We start from the raw sequence: 24,697 nt of genomic DNA, 5'->3' as shown, positions 1-24,697 counted from the left end.
GAAAGTAAAATTTAAATTTTTGGTCAATATTTAGAAATAACGGCCAAAATCATGTATTTTAGGGCTTTTTCGGACCTTTTTCGTATTCTGTGACAACCAAGTTTCAAGACTAATTTCAAGTTATGCATTCTAATTTTTGGAAAACACATTTTCCAATCTTTTTCATAACCAATTAGCAAAAATAACATATAATTATATATAATTGTGAGCTAACTCTTACCCTATACTCAAGATTTCGAATGCCTAGACTTGTGCCAAGTCTTACAATTTTGTGACTACAATTGTAAGAAAACATGCAAAATTTCATGTTTTTGGACCATTTTCCCTCAAATTACAAAAATATTAAAATTTGACTTTTATTGCCAGTTAGAACTAACTTAAAGATTAGGATTTAGCTATATTTTATTTGGGAAAACAGGATAATATTTTTTTAATAAAAAAAACATAGTGCTGTATTTTTCTTGAATAAGGAGTAGTGAGGTAATTTTTTCGCGTCGTTCTTAATTTCAAAAATACGGTCTAGTTCAATAATGCCATCCCACTCGCCTTAAGTCTAGTCCCTGACTAGTGTGAGTACATGCCAATATCAGCATTAGATATGTAGTTCATACCACTATCACATATGGGTATACAATGTATATATTGATATCTACCCACAGAATATCTCAAATAGGCCTACCCCAATTTTAAATCCCAAATCATATATTCAACCCTTCCGAAATTGGTTTACGTATACAAGTCTAGTTTATAGCTACTTCATCACACCTACTATCAGCAGTAGATAGCTGCTTCATCAAACATACTATCAGCAGTAGATAGCTACTTCATCAACACTGCTATCAGCAGTAGATAGTTACTTCGTCAAACCTACTATCAGCAGTAGATAGCTACTCCATCAAAGGTACTATCAGCAGTAGATAGCTACTTCATCAACACTGCTATCAGCAGTAGATAGTTACTTCGTCAAACCTACTATCAGCAGTAGATAGCTACACCATCAAAGGTACTATCAGCAGTAGATAGCTACTTCATCAACACTGGTATCAGCAGTAGATAGCTACTTCGTCAAACCTACAATCAGCAGTAGATAGCTACTTCATCAAACCTACTATCAGCAGTAGATAGGTACTTCATCAAACCTACTATCAGCAGTTGCTAGCTACTTCATCAAACCTATACTATCAGCAGTTGATAGCTACTTCATCAACACTGCTATCAGTAGTAGATAGCTATATACTTCATCAAACCTACTATCAGCAGTAGATAGCTACTTCACCAATACCACTATATCAGCAGTAGATAGCTACTCCACCAACCTACTAGCAGCAGTAGATAGCTACTTCATCAAACCTACTATCAGCAGCAGATAGCTACTTCATCAACTCCACTATCAGCAGTAGATAGCTACTTCATCAAACCTATTATCAGCAGTAGATAGTTACTTCACCAACAATTATATCAGCAATAGATCCAACTTCATATAACACTGATATATTATTCATCAATGCCAATATCAACAGTAGATAGATACTTTTCATGACAAATACTATTCTTTTGACAATTGACTGCACACAGCATTATGTACGCTACACAGGCATGACAGGCCAAATATATTAGACTACCCTAGATCAGACCTGGATCGTTGCGCTGCAACTTCCAAACAAAGTGAATTGAATATTTGTAATTTTCCATTGACCCCTAAATAGGCAGTACCCTCTCCAAATTGTTGTCAGCCTTTTCCTTCGGATGACTTAGGCTACACTCTTCGTTAGATTTATTTGAATCGTTGAAAGATAGGGATCAAAATTTAACGGGATTTTAGTGTTGAATGTAGCATTGTCAGTTGGGCTCAGACTAGGATTATTTTGTTTGTTTGTTCGCTGTTTTTGTTTATTTGTTCGTTTTTGTTTGCTTGTTTGGCACTGATCAAAGTATAGTAAATAGATTATGACTCAAAATATACAATTTTATATCGTCATTTGCATCACATACTGTTGTATCTCAAAAGGCTGCCGTGTGTGATTTATTTATTATTATCATCTTTAGAATTGTGATAAGATGCACTGTAAAATTTACTTTATATTGATTTTGAAGTATTATCATAATATTATTACAATATCATATTCATTCATAAAAAAGAAGCATCCTGAAATATAAAATAACAATATGAAATGCAACAATGATAATAAAAATCACACAAGGCAGCCTTTTGCGATACGACAGTATGTGATGCAGACGACGATGTGATAGCTTAGGTGGAACCACGAATTGCGTTTTGTAAATCATAGCCTATATGTTAAGGGCTGGGGTATGTTCAGTTCAGTTCAGTTCTCTCCATATGGAGAGATTTTATTTCTCAGTATATATAGGCCTTCGGCCTTACAATACAATAAAGTACAGTACAATATATTTACCCATCACCAGGGGGCAAAAGAGTTTGCCTGATTTTATGAGCATTAAAAAATTAATTTTGATAATGAAATTATAGTTTGTTGATTTCTAGACTGAAATAGAGTAATAAAATAATTGAAATTTGGAATATACACTCTGGCAATAAGCGATTTCTTTCATTAGCATAAGCAGGACATTTTAATACAAAATGATACAAATCTTCAATTTCACCAGTGTGGCAGATTTTACAAATACGTAAATTTCGAGGAACCTTAAACCATATTCCACGAACATATTCTAACTCAAGAACACCCAATCTGGCTTTGGTCAGAAGTATTTTATGAAATGGTTTCTCCAGCCACAATAAATAGTCTTCCACCACTAGATTTTCTTCGATTTGAGTATAAAAAGTAAGTGATGAATATGTACTTAATGCATTTCGCCAATTTTGTATATCAATATCTTTACATCTCTGAAACGTATGAACGTTTGGACATTATTTATTTTAGGACATTAGAGCACATCAGACATATAATAAAATAAATTGATATTTTTGATATTTAACAGTACTCGAAGTAAACTTTATAAATCCGATGATTTATACTTAAAGAGTATGTAGGTGGGATGAAAAGCCGACGATCAATTGAAAATTTTGACCTTCCGTATTGAAGATATGGATTTTTTTTCCAAAACACCAAAAAAAATTAGGTCTTTTTGGGAAAAAAAATCCATATCTTCAATATGAAATGTCAAAATTTTCAATTGACCGTCGGCTTTTCCTCCCAGCTACATACACTTTAAGAATATATCATTAGATTTATATAATTTACTTCGAGGACTTTATATATCAAAATTTGAAAAATATCAAATTTTTATAATTTGTCATAAAATTTGTATTATATTGTGATTTTCAAAAATGAAAATTATTTGATATCAGAAAGACATGCTTCGTATTCAGAATGCAATTCGATAGGTCTGAGGTGCTCTCATGTCCCACAAAAATACTGTCGAAACGCAATAAACGCTCATTCTAGATCCCTTAAGTTAAACAGCAATTTTATCACGTTTGCTTTGGAATCCGCTTTTTATGTACTTCTTTTTACAAAATCACGATTGAAACTTTGTTCACAACATTTTTCTCTTTTGCTGTTTTATTTGTTAAAAATATTATTTCAATCGAAAGGCTTATGAAACTTTCTTCCTGAAACATTTTTTTTTCTAGTATTAGGCGAAAAAAATTGTGTTTTGGGAGATTTGTTTTTAAATTTGGCTAAAATCATGCAAAATCAGCCGTTTTTTGGCGGCCAAAATTGATTGATTTTAACTGAACTATTTAATATATGAACTTTTTAATCTTAGAAATTTATATTAGAGAGTATAATGTAAACTGGACAATTCCCCAGAAGTACATGCCACTTCGATACGTGATTTTTCAGAATTTTTTTTAATATATTATAACATCTGAATGCCTTTTTCAGCATTGTAATTTCTGCTTTCCCAAGTCAAAGTGGAGTATCTTCTTCACTTATTGCTAGCATATACAGTCTTTTACGTGGGACAGACTGATTCATAATATCTGCCTTCCCATGTCAATAATACTAGAATTGTGTCGATGGCTGGCGACTGGATTAATTTAGCTTTTTGATATACTGTACTTGTAGACGAGATACAGCCCTTTGACATGGGAGGCAGATCTGCTTTCTATAACAGTTTCTCTGTTTGTTGGTGATCTATCACCAAAAGATAAACTAAATGGATATAGCGGTATTATAGTTGCCAAATACCGCATTGTTAACATTTTTTTCATATTTTTGGAAATTTTCTATGTACAAAAAGTTTCAAACATATTTTTTTATAATACACTTAAAACTAAAAATACTTTATATAACATGAGGTTCGTCGTGACAAACTAAATTCATAATTATTGACCAGACAGTTTCGGCCACGATCGGTCATCATCAGAGTGAATGGCGTATCCAGCCTTATGCAGTTGATGAGGTGGATCTGGAGTCAAGGGGACCACCATGTCAGGGGGGTCGGAAAGTATACCATACCTGTATAAATTGTCACCCGGGGCGGTCCTGACTGGGTGAATTATCCCTGCCCCACCCCTCTCATTGGAGTGCTGGTAAAAGATGAACCTCGTGTTAGATAACAAACCATGAACCTCTAAACGCTATGCTATATACGTATAACAGCATCCTGCTTTATACAAACTGACTATACAATTAAAAATATATACAAACCTTTGACTAGGAACTACGCTTACAATCGGAGGAAAGTAAAACGGATATAAATACAAAGTTGTTCAGTGATTATACAACGTATAATATAATAGTTTAGAACATAAACTCAATTTAGTTAGCTTTACATGTTTTATTTAATCAAATATTTTACCCAACGATAGGAATAATGAGGCCTGTGGTCATATGGTAGTAAGTAGGATGCCTTTGATATATCTGAACCTGAATTCGTATAAATCATAGTTAAATTTGATTAATTTTTGGAGAAAGTATTCCAGGTCGAAAAAAGTTAATTTTATGATTTTGAATTTTCAACGTCATAGATGAAAAACAATCAAACTATGTTTGTGGCTTTCTGTTTGTTTGTTACACATTTGTTTATTTGTTTGTTTTATATTTGATTTGATTTAATTCCGTAGACAAGTAATTCTCATTTAGAGCAGACCATACAGTATTTTAAGTAAAGTTTTAACCTATGAGAACTACCTATTGGTCAAAAAGAAGTTTTCATTATCAATTTGACCAATCAGCGACATTGTTAGAATAATTTCACCACAAAAAAAACCCCAAAAAGAACCAAAATTGGGGTGAACTATTTGCAAAGCTCTATTCTGATTGGTTATTAAATGAAGATATCCCGTAATTGACCAATCAGAGGCAATTTTGGATCGGCAGGTAGTATTTTGGGAACAGACTGGGAGATATCGAAGGTGAGTGCAAGAAGACCCTATCTGTAATAGCTGCCCTATAAACATTTCATGATTTCTACATTCTATACTGTACACATCTATAAAATATGGCACCTGGCAGCTATTACAGATGGGTCTTTTTGCACTAACCCCATTAGGCCACAACAATTATTGTGTTGCCCTCAACGACCGACCCTAAATCCTGAAAAATCAGGGTCGCATGTCTTTAATTTTTTTCACTTAAAGTTAATATTTTATTGAAAGACTAGTCTTAAATTGTTTAGCTAACAAGTAGTCAAAATTGAAAAATGTCTCTAATGGAAGAAGCATTATTACAATTAATATTTGTGGGGATGTATAAAAACTGAAGGTTTATAAAAAGATTGACCGACCGGCCGACCGACCGACCAACCCAACCTTCCCATTTTTTCCACTTGAGGGCAACACAACATTTTTTGGCCTTATATCTAAGTCCTGCAGGCAACGATGGCACTGGAAGAGGAATCAATCCTTCAATAGCTCACGTACATCCACCATGATGTGACATTTTGATATCTGGGAGACATACCTAAAATAAATAAATAAATAAATAAATAAATAAATAAATAAATAAATAAATAAATAAATAAATAAATAAATAAATAAATAAATAAATAAATAAATAAATAAATAAATAAATAAACAAATAAATAAATAATAAACTAATTATTAATTATATAATTGTTAATGAATGAATGAATGAAAAAAAATAAATAAATAAATAAATAAATAAATATAAATAAATAAATAGATAAATAAATAGATAAATAAAAAATAAATAAATAAATAAACTAATTATTAACTATACCATTGCTAATGAATGAATGAATGAATGAATGAATGAATGAATGAATGAATGAATGAATGAATGAATGGGTGAATGAATGAATGAATGAATGAATGAATACGACAACAACAACTAACTTCTTCAGATTTTAAAATAGTGATTAAGGTTTTACTCTGTTAAAGGTCTCATCATCATGATCGATGACTTGAGGGATTGATAAGAATATTTCCAGTGATACCAGTACATTCCTGTGTGATCGCTTCCTGTAGGACCTAGATACCTACCATTCAGGTTGGAGTAACCACAAGCATTAGTATTAGAAGTATATTTATACCACCAGGCACCTTCTCTAGATCTGGCACAGTTATTAGTAGACCATTCATCATTGTCCTGATTGAAGGTTGTAAAAGACTGCCCGTTGTTACGAAATATTGCATTCCCAGCAGTACCAATGTAGGATCCGAAATAAAGATTATAATTAGATGCTTCATCACCAATGCTAAATGGCTGATACCTCGCGTAGGCTGTATTATCACTGAAATCCTGTAGTTGTATCCTCAGTTCCCAAGATCGACCTGACGAGGAAGTCAGAAGGTGAACAAGTTCAAGTCCCAACCAAAACTCTCCATCCAAGCTTCCGAAACCCTCCTTATAATCAATCCATGCTAACCATCCGCGATAAAAATCGACCGATCCATCATATCGTTTCTGGAATACAGTCCAACCACCATAATCGGTGTCCATGTCACAATATACGTTATATGAAGAGCTTTGATTAGGAGTAATTGTGTAGATCCCAGAAGGGTAATTTCCAAGGTAAACAAGGTCCAAGCAATTCTGTATAGAAGGAGCAGTCACTACAGTAGTAAGTGCGTTAGTGGTCATCTTAGGCAGTTCTGTTGTGGGCATCTCAGCTCTGTCAGTAGTAATACCAGCTCTTTCCGTGGTCATACCAGGTGTTTCAGGGGTCATACCAGGTGTTTCAGTGGTCATACGATCTGTTCCAACGGTCATACCATCTGTTCCAGTGGTCATACCTGTTGTAGCCTGAATTGGTTTCTCACTGGTAGCAACATTAGAGCTACTACTTTCAATAGATTGATCTGGTGGATAAGTCTGATGGATTCGTGGGTCCAAAGCTCCTGGTGAAGAGCGAGAGATGTTACGAAGAATGTCTTGTTGATTTTTTAGTAAAGACACCATGGTGTTCATAGCAACTGTCATATTCTGTAGCTGTTGACTTTGTATCTCCAGGAGGGAAGCTACTTGGTTGAATGTATTTGCCATATCATTTTGTGTTAGGCTTATCGCATTAAGAGTTTCAAGAGTCTGTGTCTGGGTTTGGCTGATACCGGTCAGCGTATTTCGAGTCTCAGTTTGTGCCGCTAACATCTGTGTCTGGGTGTGGTTGATATCGGTCAGAGTATTTTGCGTTTCAGTTTGTGCCGCTAACATCTGTGTCTGGGTGTGGTTGATATCGGTCAGAGTATTTTGAGTATCAGTTTGTGCCGCTAACATCTGTGTCTGGGTTTGGCTCATATAAATCAGTGTATTAAGAGCATGCGTTTGAGTCGAATTCATATAAGTAGCTGTGTTGAAAGTTCCACTCTGAATCTCGACCATCTGAGTCAGGATCGTCTTAGATTCCACATGATTATCTTGCCCAGCTTCCAGCTGACGATGAAGTAGTCCAGTGGTTTCATTTTTGTACGCATCTTCTTTCTTCCATTGATCTTGCAGGTGCACTAGGATTTCTGGCATCATAGCTGCCATATACTCTATCGCCTCAGTAGTATTTGCAAGAAGGAGGTTTGCCAGTATCTGTAAATCTTCCTGATTTTGTAGAGAGCTTTCAAGATGTAGTAGAATAGACGACATAACGGTTGACGTATCAGTCACATTTGCCAGTAGAGAGTTAGTTTGCAGAAGTTCATTGGCTATAGCTGTTAATTGACCATGGACTCCATCATGATTTGCTATGGTAATGAAAAAGATGACCACAAACTTGATCATAGACACTGCCATGATGACTTTTTCAATATTGATAACAATATTTTCAAATACTTGTAGATATTTCATGCACTGCTATTGCCTATAATGTTGACGCACAAATGATTCAAATCTAGTTTTGCAACTACATAGGCCTAAATAAAATAATATTGTATATGTTATTTCCCGGTTCATGTAAGTTCAATTGTCACATGGTTAGAAACATTCTTTGTTTCTTTTCGTTATGTTGACGTCAACTTTCTTAACAAGTGAAGGTGTTGCCAAAGGTACCAGGAGATTGATGAACTATGACATAAATATTGTTATCGTGAATTTATATGGTTTTTTAGTACATTTACACAAAGGAAAACGTGGTATCGAAACCCAGGGAATGAATAAAAAACATACTCGTGACTTACTCCCCATTCCAGAAAAGTACAGCACTAATTTTTTTGGAATAAAAAATATTACCGGTATCCTGTTTTGCCAAATGAAACATAGCTAAATCCGAATCCTTGAGTTAGTCCTAACTGGCAATGAAAGTAAAATTTTAATTTTTGGTCAATATTTAGAAAGAAGGGCCAAAAACATGTATTTTAGGGCGTTTTTCGACCTTTTTCGTATTCTGTGGCAACCAAGCCCAAAGACTTGAACAAAGACTACTTTCAAGTTATGCATTCTAATTTTTGGAAAACACATTTTCCAATCTTTTTCATAACCAATTAGCAAAAATAACATATAATATGTATAATTGTGAGCTAACTCTTACCCTATACTCAAGATTTTGAATGCCTAGACTTGTGCCAAGTCTTACAATTTTGTGACTACAATTGCAAGAAAACATGCAAAATTGCACGTTTTTGGACCATTTTCCCTCAAATTACAAAAATATTAAAATTTGGCTTTTATTGCCAGTTAGAACTAACTTAAAGATTAGGATTTAGCTATATTTCATTTGGGAAAACAGGATAATATTTTTTTAATTGAAAAAAATTAGTGCTGTATTTTTCTGGAATAGGGAGTAGTGAGGTAATTTTTTTTCGCGTCGTTCTTAATTTCAAAAATACGGTCTAGTTCAATCCTGCCATCCCACTCGCCTTAAGTCTAGTCCCTGGGACTAGTGTGAGTACAATCCAATATCAGCATTAGATATGTAGTTCATACCACTATATGGGTCTACAATGTATACATTAATATCTACCCACAGAATATCTCAAATAGGCCTACCCCAATTTTAAATCCCAAATCATATATTCAACCCTTCCGAAATTGGTTTACGTATACAAGTCTAGTTTATAGCTACTTCATCACACCTTCTATCAGCAGCAGATAGCTACTTCATCAACACTACTATCAGCAGTAGATAGCTACTACATTCACACTACTATAAGCAGTAGTTAGCTACTTCATGAACACCACTATCAGCAGTAGACAGTTACTTCATCAACACTTTTATCAGCAATCTATCCAACTTCATCCAACACTGATGGATAGATACTTCATCAATACCAATTTCAGCAGTAGATAGCTACTTCATTAAAACCCACTATCATCAGTAGATAGCTACTTTATCAAACCTACTATCAGCAGTAGATAGATACTTCATCAAACCTACTACCAGCAGTAGATAGATACTTCATCAAACCTACTATCAACAGTAGATAGCTACTTCATCAATAATGCTATCAGCAGTAGATAGCTGCTTCATCAAACATACTATCAACAGTAGATAGCTATTTCATCAACACTGCTATCAGCAGTAGATAGTTACTTCGTCAAACCTACAATAAGCAGTAGATAGCTGCTTCATCAAACCTACTATCAGCAGTAGAGAGCTGCTTCATCAAACCTACTATCAGCAGTAGATAGGTACTTCATCAAACCTACTATCAGCAGTGTCAGGGCCGTTCCGACCATTAGGCCAGGTAAGGCGATCGCCTGGGGCGGCAAACGCAGAGGGGCGCAAAATAGGCGAAAAAAGAAAAAAAACGGGAATGGAGAAGGAAAAGGAAGAAAAACGAGGGCGGAAATACAAATAGTTCGAACTGATGAGTTTTCAAGAGGGTAACGCCCCCCCCCCCTTAACACTTTTTTTGGTATGCTTTGGTGGGGCGGCGGAGAGAGGTTTTGCCTAGGGCGGCAAAATCCCTAGGAACGGCCCTGAGATAGGTACTTCATCAAAACTACTATCAGCACTAAATAGCTACTTCATCAAACCTATCATCAGCAGTAGATAGCTACTTCATCAAAACTACTATCAGCAGTTGATAGCTGCTTCATCAAAGATATTATTAGCAGTAGATAGCTACTTCATCAAAACTACTATCAGCAGTAGATTGCTACTTCATCAAACCTGTCATCAGCATTAGATATAGCTACTTCATCAAAACTACTATCGGAAGTACGTAGATAGCTACTTCATCAAACCTACTATCAGCAGTAGATTGCTACTTCATCAAAACTACTATCAGCAGTTGATAGATACTTCATCAACACCACTATCAGCAGTAGATAGCTACTTCATCAAAACCTAGTATCAGCAGTAGATAGCTACTTCATCAACTCCACTATCAGCGGTAGATAGCTACTTCATTAACACTGCTATCAGTATAAGATCCAAGGATAGATATCCTTCGTGAAACATACTATTCTTTTGACAATTGACTGCACACAACATTATGTAGGGGCAGGTGGTATGCATTCTCTAAATTCAGTAAATTTTCATCGTCGACCGTGTAATTGAATGGGATTATTTTGAAATTTTAAAACGCTTGAAATATCACAAACAAATAGGCCTATGTTAATAAATAATATAAATACCAGCTTAAACCGTTGGGGTTTAATGAACCCCACAAAACTAACCGAGCATGGAAAATGATATACGGCCGAGCGGTTTTGCCGGCTCTCTCCGACCATCATGCCACTCGCCGCCTGTGTAGGCCTACGCTACACAGGCATGACAGGCCAAATATATTAGACTACCTATAGATCAGACCTGGATCGTTGCGCTGCAACTTCCAAACAAAGTGGATTAAATATCTGTAGTTTTCCATTGACCCCCTAAATAGGCAGTACCCTCTCAATCAAATTGTTGCCCCTCTCCTCTTTCGGATGACTTTAATAGGCTACGCTCTTCGTTAGATTTAGTTGAATCGTTGAAAGATAGGGATCAAAATTTAACAGGATTTCAGGGTTGAATGTAGCATTGTCAGTTGGGCTCAGACTAGGATTATTTTGTTTGTTTGTTCGCTGTTTTTGTTTATTTGTTTGTTTTTGTTTGCTTGTTTGGTACTGATCAAAGTGTAGAAAATGCCCGGAGAAAATGAGCTATTCCGTTTAAAATCCACGCTACCCCTGTGGAGGATTTGTCTAAAGTCTTCCATAGAGGGAGTATGAGTTTTGAATAAAATAGAAATTAATAACTGGAAATAGGAGTCAAAATTTAATATTTGGTAACTTTTGGAAATAAGAGCCCATTATTATGCCTTTTAGGGTGTTTTTGGTATGCTGTGACAATCAGCCCAAAGACTTGCACCAAGACTAATTTCAAGTTATGCATTCTAATAATACACATTTTCTAATCTTTTTCATAACCAATTATCAAAAATAACATAAAATATCAAAACTATGAGCTTAATCTTGGCCCATTTACTCAAGATTTTGAATGTTTAGACTTGTGCCAATTCTTAAAATTTTGTGACTACAATTGTAAGAAAACATGCCAAATTACATGTTTTGGCCCATTTCCCCTCAAATGGCAAAAGTTGACTTGCCAGTTAACTAATTAAAGGATTAGGATTTAGCTATGCTTGATTTGACAAAACAAAATAATATTTTTTAAATTCCAAAAAATGAGTGTTCTATATTTCTGGAATGGGGAGTAGTGACCCTTTAAAAAGGCGTTCTTATACACGTATTACAGCCACAGAGTACTCTCTCTCCTCTGTGATTACAACCCACTGCCTTATAAATTCAAACTGTCAAAAATATACAAACCTTGGATTACGAACCACACAATCGGAGGTAAGTAAAATGGATTTAAAAATAAAGTTGTTTAGAGATTATACAATATAGCTTAGAACATAAGCACACATAATTATTGGGCTATTCCAGAAAAATAGATGCACACCCCCATTCATTTAATTGTATTTCCAAGCCTTTTCCAGTAACTTTGGCAACTGGAATTGCAGTCATTTGCAGAAAACAAACTGAAAATTTATTCTTCTATAGGGGTGTGCACTTATTTTTTCGGGAAGAGCCCATTTAGTCAGCTTTACATGTTTTATGTAATCAAATATTATCCAACGATAGGCATAATGAGGCATGTGGTCATGGTAGTAATGCCTTTGATATATCTGAATCTGAATTCGAATAAATCGTAGTTAAATTTGATTAATTTTTGGGAAAAATATTCCAGGTCAAAAAAAGTAAATTTTATGATTTGAATTTCAACGTCATAGATGAAAAACAATCAAACTATGTTTGTGGCTTTCTGTTTGTTTGTTTGTTTGTTTGTTTGTTACGGGTTTGTTTATTTATTTGTTTGTTTTATATTTGATTTGATTTGCTTTTCGTAAACAAATTCTCATTTAGAGCAGACCATAGGCCTACAGTCTTTCAAGTAAATTTGAACCCTACGAGAACTTCCTGCCTATTGGTCAAAAAGAAGTTTTCATTATCAATTGGACCAATCAGCAACATTGTTAAAATAATTTCACCACGCAAAAAAAAAAAAAAAAAAAAAAAATTGGAGTGAACTATTTACAAAGCTCCATTCTGATTGGTGTTTAAAATGAAGATATCATGTAATTGACCAATCAGAGGCAATGCTGGATCGGCAGGTAGTACTCATGGGGTTAAAACAAATTTTGGGAACAGACTGGGAGATATCGAGGGTTAGTCAGTGGCAAGTTTTCCGTGTCACGGAAAACCGGACAAATTCACGGAATTTCAGAAAAAAAACCCGGAAAACACGGAAATTCGCGGTAAACGTGTTTTTTTCCTTGAGAAAAATTAAAAAATAACTAAAAGATAATGCAAGTAACTTCTTTTTACCCCAAATGTGAACACGGAATTGAAATTACATCCCGGAAAATCACGGAATTTAGTTTTAAATCACGGAAAACTTGCCACTCTAGTGCAAGAAGACCCTATCTGCAATAGCTGCCCTATAAATATTCTACGATTTCTATATTCTATACTGTACACATATAAAAATATGACACCTGGCAGCTATTACAGATGGATAGGCCACAAAAATTGTTGTGTTGCCCTCAACGACCGACCCTAAATCCTGAAAAATCAGGGTCGTATTTGTTTAATTTTTTTCACTTAAAGTTAATATTTTATTGAAAGGCTTGGCTGGAAGAAGCATTATTTATTACAAATTAATACTTGTGGGGATGTTTATAATTGAATACCGAATAAAAAAGATTGTCTCGAGACAGCAGGAAAGCACAACAACGCAAAGAATAGACTCCGCATTGCCCCCACGATCATGAGGACCATTTAATACACATAAGCTTATCTATAATAATTTCACAATCTCATAGAAATTAAGACTATATTGAGATAATAACAGATTTCATATCAATTAAACAAATTATATACATTGAGATGATTAATTGCAGCAAGCATTTGGAATTATTTATCATCTTCATATAAATCAATAAATACACAAATTATTGGAAAAAATGTGTACAAGCCAACCATACAGGCTGGACAAACAAAAGTTGACTTCTGAATCACATTTAACCAAATTTCATCTTAAGCAAATCTTAAGCATATCTTAAACAGATACATCTTTGGATCAAACAGAGGATTGGATTGGAAAACAGCATTTTTAACCGCAATTAAATAATTAGAAATCTCCAAAAGAATAAACAATGCCAACACTAGCAAACGAACATTTTGTATTCAGCAAGATACGGCATCAATGCTTAAACCATTTACTGATATATAATCCACTGGTATTGACAACCAAGTAAATAAAGATACTCCAAATAAGCAACAAAGCATTTATAACCCTGGTATAAAAACGCAGCAGAAAGGGAGGAAAGCATGAAGGCAACCAATAGCCCACTATAAAACGCAGTAGAAAGTGGAGACAATCTACTGACGAGATTCTTCAGGTTTCGAAGAAACTCCGTAACACATTCAAACACCATAAAACGCAGTAGAAAGTGGAGACAATCTACCGACGAGATTCTTCAGGTTTCGAAGAAACTCCGTAACACATTCAAACACCATAAAACGCAGTAGAAAGTGGAGACAATCTACAGACGAGATTCTTCAGGTTTTGAAGAAAATCCTTAACACATCCAGGCACCATTAAACGCAGTAGAAAGTGGAGACAATCTACTGACGAGATTCTTCAGGTTTCGAAGAAACTCCGTAACACATTCAAACACCATAAAACGCAGTAGAAAGTGGAGACAATCTACCGACGAGATTCTTCAGGTTTCGAAGAAACTCCGTAACACATTCAAACACCATAAAACGCAGTAGAAAGTGGAGACAATCTACAGACGAGATTCTTCAGGTTTTGAAGAAAATCCTTAACACATCCAGGCACCATTAAACGCAGTAGAAAGTGGAGACAATCTACTGACGAGATTCTTCAGGTTTCGAAGAAACTCCGTAACACATTCAAACACCATAAAACGCAGTAGAAAGTGGAGACAATCTACAGACGAGATTCTTCAGGTTTTGAAGAAAATCCTTAACACATCCAAGCACCATAAAACGCAGTAGAAAGTGGAGACAATCTACCGACGAGATTCTTCAGGTTTTGAAGAAACTCCATAACACATTCAAACACCATAAAACGCAGTAGAAAGTGGAGACAATCTACAGACGAGATTCTTCAGGTTTCGAAGAAACTCCGTAACACATTCAAACACCATAAAACGCAGTAGAAAGTGGAGACAATCTACAGACGAGATTCTTCAGGTTTTGAAGAAAATCCTTAACACATCCAGGCACCATTAAACGCAGTAGAAAGTGGAGACAATCTACTGACGAGATTCTTCAGGTTTCGAAGAAACTCCGTAACGCATTCAAACACCATAAAACGCAGTAGAAAGTGGAGACAATCTACAGACGAGATTCTTCAGGTTTTGAAGAAAATCCTTAACACATCCAAGCACCATAAAACGCAGTAGAAAGTGGAGACAATCTAACGACGAGATTCTTCAGGTTTTGAAGAAACTCCATAACACATTCAAACACCATAAAACGCAGTAGAAAGTGGAGACAATCTACAGACGAGATTCTTCAGGTTTCGAAGAAACTCCGTAACACATTCAAACACCATAAAACGCAGTAGAAAGTGGAGACAATCTACAGACGAGATTCTTCAGGTTTTGAAGAAACTCCATACAAAGCATTCATTCCCCTTCTATAAAACGCAGTAGAAAGTGGAGACAATCTACTAATGATATTCTTCAAGATTTCAAGAAATTCCATACAAAGCCTCTATTTTTAAGCATAAAGCAGCATATTTGGACATACCATTTTATTGGAGTATCTTTAACCATATTTAGTTACTGAATCACCCTTCCAGCTTTTGGGAGGGTGGGTGGATTTTTGGTCCATCAAGATCGAAGGAACAATTGCAAGTGCATCACTAGGAGAACTATGGACATAACAAAGGAATTAAAAAATAAGACAGGAGACCTGAATGGCTGCACACCACTAAAGTGACAGCTGACTGGACAGAAAAACTGAGCTTGTTGCTATAACAACATAACAACAACCCCTAAATTAAAACTGACTTGACCAGGAGACCAAAACACTTTAAGTGTACTTGAGAATGCTCAAGTGGGAATAAGAGGATAAGCCTCTACACCTAGATGCACATGACAGCCTAATGTCCCCTGCTGCTGAGACAATCTAGTTTTTAAAAGATTTGCAACTTTAAAAAACGGAATTAGTTTGCGTATGACGTCCTGTCAACCAGATCCAAAATGCCGTACTGCGCAGGTCAGCAACCAATCACGTCGCGCCTTTGCCCTGACGTCAGACGCAAACTAGTTTTTTTTTTAATTCGGTCTTCCATTATAAAAAGTGAAAGTTTATAAAAAGATTGATCGACCGACCAACCCAACCTTCCCATTTTTTCCACTTGAGGGCAACGCAACATTTTTTGGCCTTATATCTAAGTCTTGAAGGCAACGATGGCACTGGAAAAGGAATCAATCCTTCAATAGCTCAAGTTCATCCACCATGATGATGTAAAAAGTAAATAAATAAATAAATAAATAAATAAATAAATAAATAAATAAATAAATAAATAAATAAATAAATAAATAAATAAATAAATAAATAAATAAATAAATAAATAAAAAATAAATAAAAAATAAAAAAAATAAAAAAAAAAAAAGTAATTATTAACTGTATAATTTTAATGAATGAATGAATAAATGAATGAATTAATTAATTAATACGAGATTGTACAATGTCTACCTTAACTGAAAAAAAAAAAAAAACCCAACAACAACAACTAACTTCTTCAGATTTTAAAATAGTGATTAAGGTTTTAATATGTTAAAGGTCTCATCATCATGATCGATGACTTCAGGGATTGCGAATATTTCCAGTGATACCAGAACATTCCTGTGAGATCGTTTCTTTCTGTAGGACCTGGACCTAGATACATGCCATTCAGGTTGGTGTAACCACAGGTAGAATAATACCACCAGGCACCTTCTCTATCTCTAGCACAGTTATTAGAGGACGAGCGATCATTATCCCGATCGAAGGTTGAGAAAGGCTTATTGTTATGATAATATAATGAATCCCCAGCAGTACCACTGTAGCGCCCAATGGTAAGTCTATAATTAGATGCTTCATCACCAATGCTAAATGACTGATACCTCGCGTAGGCTGTGTCATTATTGAAATCCTGTAGTTGTATCATCAGTTCCCAAGATTGACCCGACGAGGAAGTCAGAAGGTGAACGAGTTCCAGCCCTAACCAAAACTCTCCATCAAAGCTTCCGAATCCCCCTTTATAATCATTCCAGGCAAACCATGAGCGATGAAAATCAACCGATCCATCAAATCGTTTCTGCAATACAGTCCATCCACCATACTCGAAGTCCATGTCACAATATGCATTATATGAAGAGTTTTGATTAGGAGGAGTGATTGAGTAGATTCCAGAAGGGTAATTAATATTTCGAAAGAAAACTAGATCAAAGCAGTTCTGTATAGAAGGCGCACTTATCACTGCAGTAGTGGTCGTCTGGGGTACGTCTGTGTTGGTCATCTCAGCTCTTCCAGTGGTCATACCAGCTGTTGCAGGGGTCATACCAGCTGTTTCAATCGTCATACCATCTGTTCCAGTGGTCATACGAGCTGTTCCAGTGGTCATACGAGCTGTTCCAGTGGTCATACCATCTGTTCCAGTGGTCATACCTGTTGTAGTTTGTATTGGTTTCTCACTGGTATCATCAGCTGTTTCAGAGGTCATATCGGATCCAAGTTCAGTGTACATATCCGCTGTGTCAGTGGTCATACCTGTTGTAGTCTGTATTGGTTTCTCACTGGTAGCATCATTAGAGCTACTACTTTCAATAGATTGATCTGGTGGATAAGTCTGATGGATTCGTGGGTCCAAAGCTGTTGGTGAAGAGCGTGAGATGTTACGAAGAATGTCTTGTTGGTTTTCTAGTAAAGACACCATGGTATTCATAGCAACTGTCATATTATGTAGCTGTTGACTTTGTATCTCTAGGAGAGAAGCTACTTGGTTGAATGTATTTGCCATCGCATTCAGAGTTTCAAGAGTCTGTGTCTGTGTTTGGCTGATATCGGTCAGAGTATTTTGAGTCTCAGTTTGTGCCGCTAGTATCTGCGCCTGGGTTTGGCTTATATCAATCGATGTATCGGTGACATTTGCCAGCAGAGAGTTAGTCTGCAGAAGTTCATTGGCTATAGCTGTTATCTGTCCATTAACTCCACCAAGTGTTGCCATGGTAATGACAAAGATGGCTACAAACTTAATCATAGATACTGCCATGATGACTTCTTCAATATTGATAACAATATTTCAAATACTTGTAGATATTGATAATTTATGCACTGCTTATGCCTACGTTGACGCACTAATGCTTCAAATCTAGTTTTGCAACTACATCAATAAAATAATATTTTACCTGTTATTTCCCGGTTCATGTAAGTACAATGGTCACATGGTTAGAAACATTTGTTTCTTGTCGTTAAGTTCACGCCGACTTGCTTAAAGGAAGGTGGCTCGATATATTTGAAAAATCGAATTCTTTAAAACTTGCGTATAAAATGTTGTCCCTTTCAAGCATTCATGCAAAAAGAACACGTAAATGTTTCTTGTAAATGGGACTAATTTCTAACGGAATTACTGACATTAGCGTGATACTGCATATCTACAGTGTTTTTATTAATGATAATCATCATGGTCATGTAATATATTGATATCAAATGAAAGACCATATTTTTCGCATTAAGGGGGTACTACACCCATTAATTTTTTTTTTTGCATTTTGTGAAGAAATTACCAAAAAAAATTGGACAAAGTGGTATGCAAAATGAAGGGGCAAATCTTCTCGTTTTATTGGTGGCATCTGTATCAATGTAGCTTACATGCTTTTGAAGATAGACGCCAAAAGGAGGTACATCACTGATGATTTAAATTCACTTCATTTTGGAAAGCTTACTATCAACGGATTTCGTTAAAATTTTGGATATGTGTTGCTAACACATTAGGGAAATAATGTTGATATGTAAAATGGGAATAAGTGGTCCCTGATTTCTTTTATGACTTCATGAACTTGGTGCTCCACAACTATCAAAAACGAACCGGTTAAAATGCTTCTATTTTCAATGTCGAGCTATATTTTGTATTTTGAACTTGCAACACTATGTCACTGAAACTTAATTAAGCCATAGGTAACAGGTTACCACAACCACACTACAGCAATGTTGAAAAAGATTGTATTTTTTGTCACCTATACCACCATATTAGGTAGTTTTCCGTAAGCTTCATTTTTGTGATTTTGGTAACTATTTTATATTTATTTGCCCAATCCAACTCAACTAGGCAATCTAAATTGTACTCACCATTTACATCCCAAGGTATTTTAGTATATCCACCTCACACATTTCCATTATATATCCAGTAACAGACATAATATCAAAATTGATGCCTCATTATGACATGTATGATATCACAGACTATCACATGTATTCAAAATTGATGCCTGAATTTGACCTGAACCAATTGACCTATAACCTGACCTTTGATGACCTTATAGCCTTTTTTAATCTCTTTTCCTAACAACATATTATAGAAGATACAAACATGGTGTAGTATTAAATTGTCTATGTGGAAGAGATTATTTAGGCCTATTTAATTTATTCAGTGTTATAATCAGTGAGTATATTTCTATAGATAGTATAACAAAGGATTTAATGTATTCTATTCATGTATTCTACTTGGACATGTTCAATAAAATCAATTATGGTTTGTTATGAAACACACATCTCAGTTACCAGGATACAGTAAACAAAAAAATATATAGGGCTAAAATGATTTTCTAAAATGGTTTAAAACCACTTTGTATGTAGAGATATTTTATAAGTTCAGGACATGAGATGATGAACATATTTATATACTTTATAAATTTGCAACAAAAAAAAAGAAGATGGGTACTGATGAAAATCAGGGTATTAAATCGCCTTAACATATTGAAATTCGGAATTTCAAATCGATGTAAAAACGTGGTATACCACAGCCGAGACTAATTTGACAGTTTTTTTTGTGTGTGATTTCTCCGGAAATATACCGATTTGGAAAGCCTAATTTCAATATGTTAATAAGAAAAATACGGCCTTTTACCTGATGCCAAAACCTGCATTTAGATGGGGTTAAGTGGGGGATGAGGCTGTCAATCGGGTCACCCACCTTTAACAAGTGTATGACAATGAACAGAAGTATATCACTATGAATAGTGGGTGTTGTCAAAAGTACCTGGAGATTGATAACTTACAAAAATATTATGACGATGGGTCTCTGTGAAGTTTAATACATTGACACAAAGGAAAACGTGGTATCGGAATCCCAGGGATGAATTAAAACATACTTGTGACTTAGTGAGGTAATTGGTAATTTTTGTCACATGGTTCTTAATTTTAAGGCGGGTAGGATCGGGGAGCATAACCTAGCGGCGTTAACTCAATTGAGATACATACAGCTGACATTCAAGATAAAGATAAAGGAGATCTCAAGGCTTGACATAAGGAGCGTCGTTTCCGCCTCATTGCATGATTATTCATTGGAGGGGGATTATGCCTAAAATTTCGTTTTGATATATTACTAGCCTTAACTCAAGAACCGCAAGACCTATGGAAATATAAATGCGAGTATTGGCTTCCTTTGATCATTTCCTATAAAATCTTCTTCTTCTTAGCTTGTCCAAGCGCAGGGTTATAAGATCAAATATATTTATATTAAAAAGTAAAATGCAATTATTTTAGATTAATGGCTAAAACGGGTCAAATACGGCTCCTGCCATCCCACTCGCCTTAAGTTTGTGTCCGGTATTAATGTGAATACAATCCAATATCAGCAGTAGATAATTAGTTCATATATACCACTATCACATATGGGTCTACAATGTATTGATATCTACCCACAGAATATCTCAAATACCCCAATTTTGAATCCCAAATCATTATATTCAACCCTTCCGAAATTGGTTTACGTATACTAGCAGTAGCGTAGCCAGCGGGGGGCAGGGGGGGCAGGGGGGGGGGCAGAGTGCCCCCCTGACAAAAAATGAAAGAAAAAGTGCCCCCCTGCCAAAAAATGAAAGAGAAAATCAGGAGGGCAAAGGAAAGAAAAAGGGCAAGGATCCCTTTCTAGCAAAATTCAGGGCCAAAATAGTGTAAAATACAAAATTTTTCCGCACATTGTATCAATAAAGCCCTTTTTTAGCCGGATAATGGGCGAAAATAGTGTAAAATACACATCATCCCAATAAGGCCCTTTTCGGGAAGCTCGAAGACCTACAGTCTCTATGTATTGTATGATGCAACTGCATTTTTTTTCGTCTGTGCCCCAAAAATGTTATTTTGCCCCCCCTGACCAAGAAAGCTGGCTACGCCCCTGTATACTAGTCTTGTTTATAGCTACTTCATCAAACCTACTATCAGCAGTTAATAGCTACTTCATCAAAGCTATTATCAGCAGTAAATAGCTACTTCATTAAACCTACTATCAGCAGTAGCTAGCTACTTCATTAAACCTACTATCAGCAGTAAATAGCTACTTCATCAAACCTACTATCAGCAGTAGATAGCTACTTCATCAACTCCACTATCAGCAGTAGATAGCTACTTCATCAAACCTATTGTTAGTAGTAGATAGCTACTACTTCATTAACCTTGCTCTCAGCAGTAGATCCAACTTCATTCAACACTGATATATTATTCATCAATTCATCAACAGTAGAAGACCTGGATTTTTCATGAAAAATACTTTTCTTTTGACAATGCCTGCACATCATGTACGCTTCACAGGCTATAATTCAAGAGCGAATATATTAGACTACCCTAGATCAGGCCTGGATCGTTATTTTGTTTGTTTGTTCGCTGCAACTTCCAAACAAAGTGGATTAATGTAATTTTCTATTGACCCCATAAATAGGCAGTACCCTCTCAATCAAATTGTTGCCAGCCTTCTCCTTCGGATGACTTAGGCTACGCTCTTCGTTAGATTTGTTGAATCGTTGAAAGATAGGGATCAGAATTTAACAGGATTTTAGTGTTGAATGTAGCATTGTCAGTTGGGCTCAGACTAGGATTATTTTGTTTGTTTGTTCGCTGTTTTTGTTTACTTATTTGTTTTTATTTGCTTGTTTGGCGCTGATCAAAGTGTAGTAAATATTTACGACTCAAAATGTACGGTTTTATATGATAGCTTATACATGTAGGTGGAACCACGAATCGCGTTTGGTAAACTAAAGCCTATTTATATATTAAAAGTTAAGTTCAACAGCAATTTGATCACGTTTGCTTTCCCAGCAAACACAAAAACGTTTTAAAAACGTTTTAAATAAGTTATATTTTGGCTTTTGGTTTAGGTAAAAACGTTTTAATAACATTAAAATGTCGGGTTATATAAAGGTCATAATAACGTTTTAAAACGTTTTGTATGAAAAACACACTACAACAATATCTTTAAATGTTTTCAAAAAATGTTATTGTAAACTATTTTTGCAAACATTTTGGCCAAATATTGTGTCAATACTTAAATAACATTATGTTAAAATATTTGAACCCAGCAAACACAGAAATGTTCTTAAAAGGTTTTTTCAAAACCTTTTAATATCATTTAAATGTCGGGTTATATAAAGGTCATGAAAACGTTTTTAAAACTAATATTTTGGGCAAACATTTAATATTTTGTTTAGAATGTTTTGTATCAAGTTTTCAAGAATGTTTTGGGAATGTTATTAAAATGTTTTTATACCCTTTATCTTCCCCGACATCTAAACGTTTTCTGTAAAACATTTTTGTTTGCTGAGCAGTAGATTATCAAAAAATGTTTTTTAAGGTTATGAAAACGTTTCATACTCTTAATATACTATACCCTTTATATAACCCGACATTTAAACGTTTTCTGACAACCTTATATAACCTTTTGCGAATGATGTTGAAAACGTTTTGTGTTTGCTGGGTTGGAATCCACTTTTTATGTGCTTCTTTTTACAAAATCACGAAACTTTGTTCACAACATTTTTCTCTTTTGCTGTATTACATGTATTTGTTAAAAATATTATTTCATTCAAAATCAAAATTTAATAATTAGTTCGTATATTCTGCGCTTTGACATGGGAGGCAGATTGGCTTACAATAGCATGTTCTCTTTTTGTTGGTGATCCGTCCCCAAAAGACAATAATTTCTTTAAAAGTATAGTTATATAACATAAGCTAAATGGATATATTATAGTTGCCAAATACGGCATCGTGAACGTTTTGTCCATATTTTTGGACATTTTCTATGTTTCAAAATATAGATTTAATACACTTAAAACAAATGATACTTTATAGAACATGACGTTCATATTGACAAATTAAATTCATAATTATTGATCGGACAGTTTCGGACACCGTCGCGACGGCCATCATCAGAGTGAATGGCCTAGTTGATGAGGTGGAGTCAAGGGGCATGTCAGGGGGTCGGAAAGTATATACGATACCTGTATAAATTGTCACCCCGGGGCGGGGGATGGCAATGGTCCTGACTGGGGAATAATCCCTGCCCCCCTCTCTGGTTACGCCTCTCATTGGTGTGTCAGATGGTAAAATATGAACCTCATGTTAGATAACTCTAACAAACCATGGGCCTCTTGGCTTTGCTATACACGTATTACAGCCCGCTTCTTTACACAAACTGACTACAATTAAAATTCTATACAAATCTTTGACTAAGAACTACGCCTACAACCGGAGGTAAGTAAAACTGATGAAAATACGAAGTTGTTAAGAAATTATACAATGTACAATAGTTATAATATAAGCAAAATTTTAGTCAGTTTTACATGTTTTAAGCAACCAAATATTTTACCAGACGGCGGGAATAATGGTACCTGCTCTATGATGCCTGAGATATCTGAGTCTGAATTAGAATATAAATCGTAGCTTAATTTGATTAATTATTGGAAGAAATACTCCGGGTCGAAAAAAGTGATTTTTATGATTTAGGTAAAAAACAATCAAACTATTTATAGGCCTACTTTATTTTCTTATTTTACAAATTCGGCTAAATTACATGAAAAAAGTAAAATTACACAATACGTATAAAAGGAAAAAAGAAATAGACCCAATGGGCTAGCCTTGAAGAGTCAGAAGCATCAAGACACTGTCACCAGGAGGTGCGACTCCTCCAATCCATTGTTTGTGCCTCAAAGGATATTGTGTTTGAATCATTCTGTTTGTTTGTTTGTTTGTTTTGGTGTGTTTATTTGTTTGCTTTATTTTTTATTTGATTTGGTTTGATTTTTATAGACAGATCAGACCATACAGTCTTTCATGTGAATTTTATAACACATTTTGGGAACAGAATGGGATATATCGAGGAGTTTGCAAGAAGGCATTATCTGCAATAGCTGCCCTATAGACAGTTGACAGTTCTACCTGTTCTATATTGTAAACATCTACAAATATGAGACCTGGCAGCTATTGCAGATGTGGGTCTTCTTGCGTATCTTGGTCCTGCAGGAAACGATGGCACAGGAAAAGGGAGCAATCCTTCTATAGCTCAAGTGCATCCATGATGATGATGAGACCTTTTTATACAATAAATAAACAAATCATTAAATAAATAAATAAATAAATAAATAAATAAATAAATAAATAAATAAATAAATAAATAAATAAATAAATAAATAAATAAATAAATAAATAAATAAATAAATAAATAAATAAATAAATATAAACAAAAGTAATGCAAAATTAAATTTTTATGCAACTGGCAGTTTCATCCATGATGGAATCATCAGGCATACTGATCTTAA

General features: G+C 35.0%; 1 protein-coding gene across 2 annotated transcripts; it reads right to left on the bottom strand.

Moving 5' to 3' along the window:
• Positions 1 to 16,624: 16,624 nt before the first annotated feature.
• LOC140136160 (uncharacterized) lies at positions 16,625 to 18,238 on the bottom strand. Of its 2 annotated transcripts, XM_072157879.1 has the most exons (2): positions 17,661 to 18,238; positions 16,625 to 17,558 (listed from the first exon to the last, which is right to left on the bottom strand). In XM_072157879.1, the coding sequence occupies exons 1-2, from the start codon at positions 18,160 to 18,162 to the stop codon at positions 16,678 to 16,680; spliced, it is 1,383 nt and encodes a 460-aa protein (XP_072013980.1). In that variant the 5' UTR covers positions 18,163 to 18,238; the 3' UTR covers positions 16,625 to 16,677. The 2 variants fall into 2 exon arrangements, with proteins under 2 accessions (XP_072013980.1, XP_072013972.1); XM_072157871.1 differs by having other exon boundaries at positions 16,625 to 18,238.
• Positions 18,239 to 24,697: the final 6,459 nt, after the last annotated feature.

The sequence above is a fragment of the Amphiura filiformis genome, chromosome 2, assembly GCF_039555335.1.
Source record: "Amphiura filiformis chromosome 2, Afil_fr2py, whole genome shotgun sequence".
NCBI lineage: Eukaryota > Metazoa > Echinodermata > Ophiuroidea > Amphilepidida > Amphiuridae > Amphiura > Amphiura filiformis.
The sequence above is the reverse complement of the archived record's forward strand: the minus strand, read 5'-3'. Positions and strand labels throughout refer to the sequence as shown.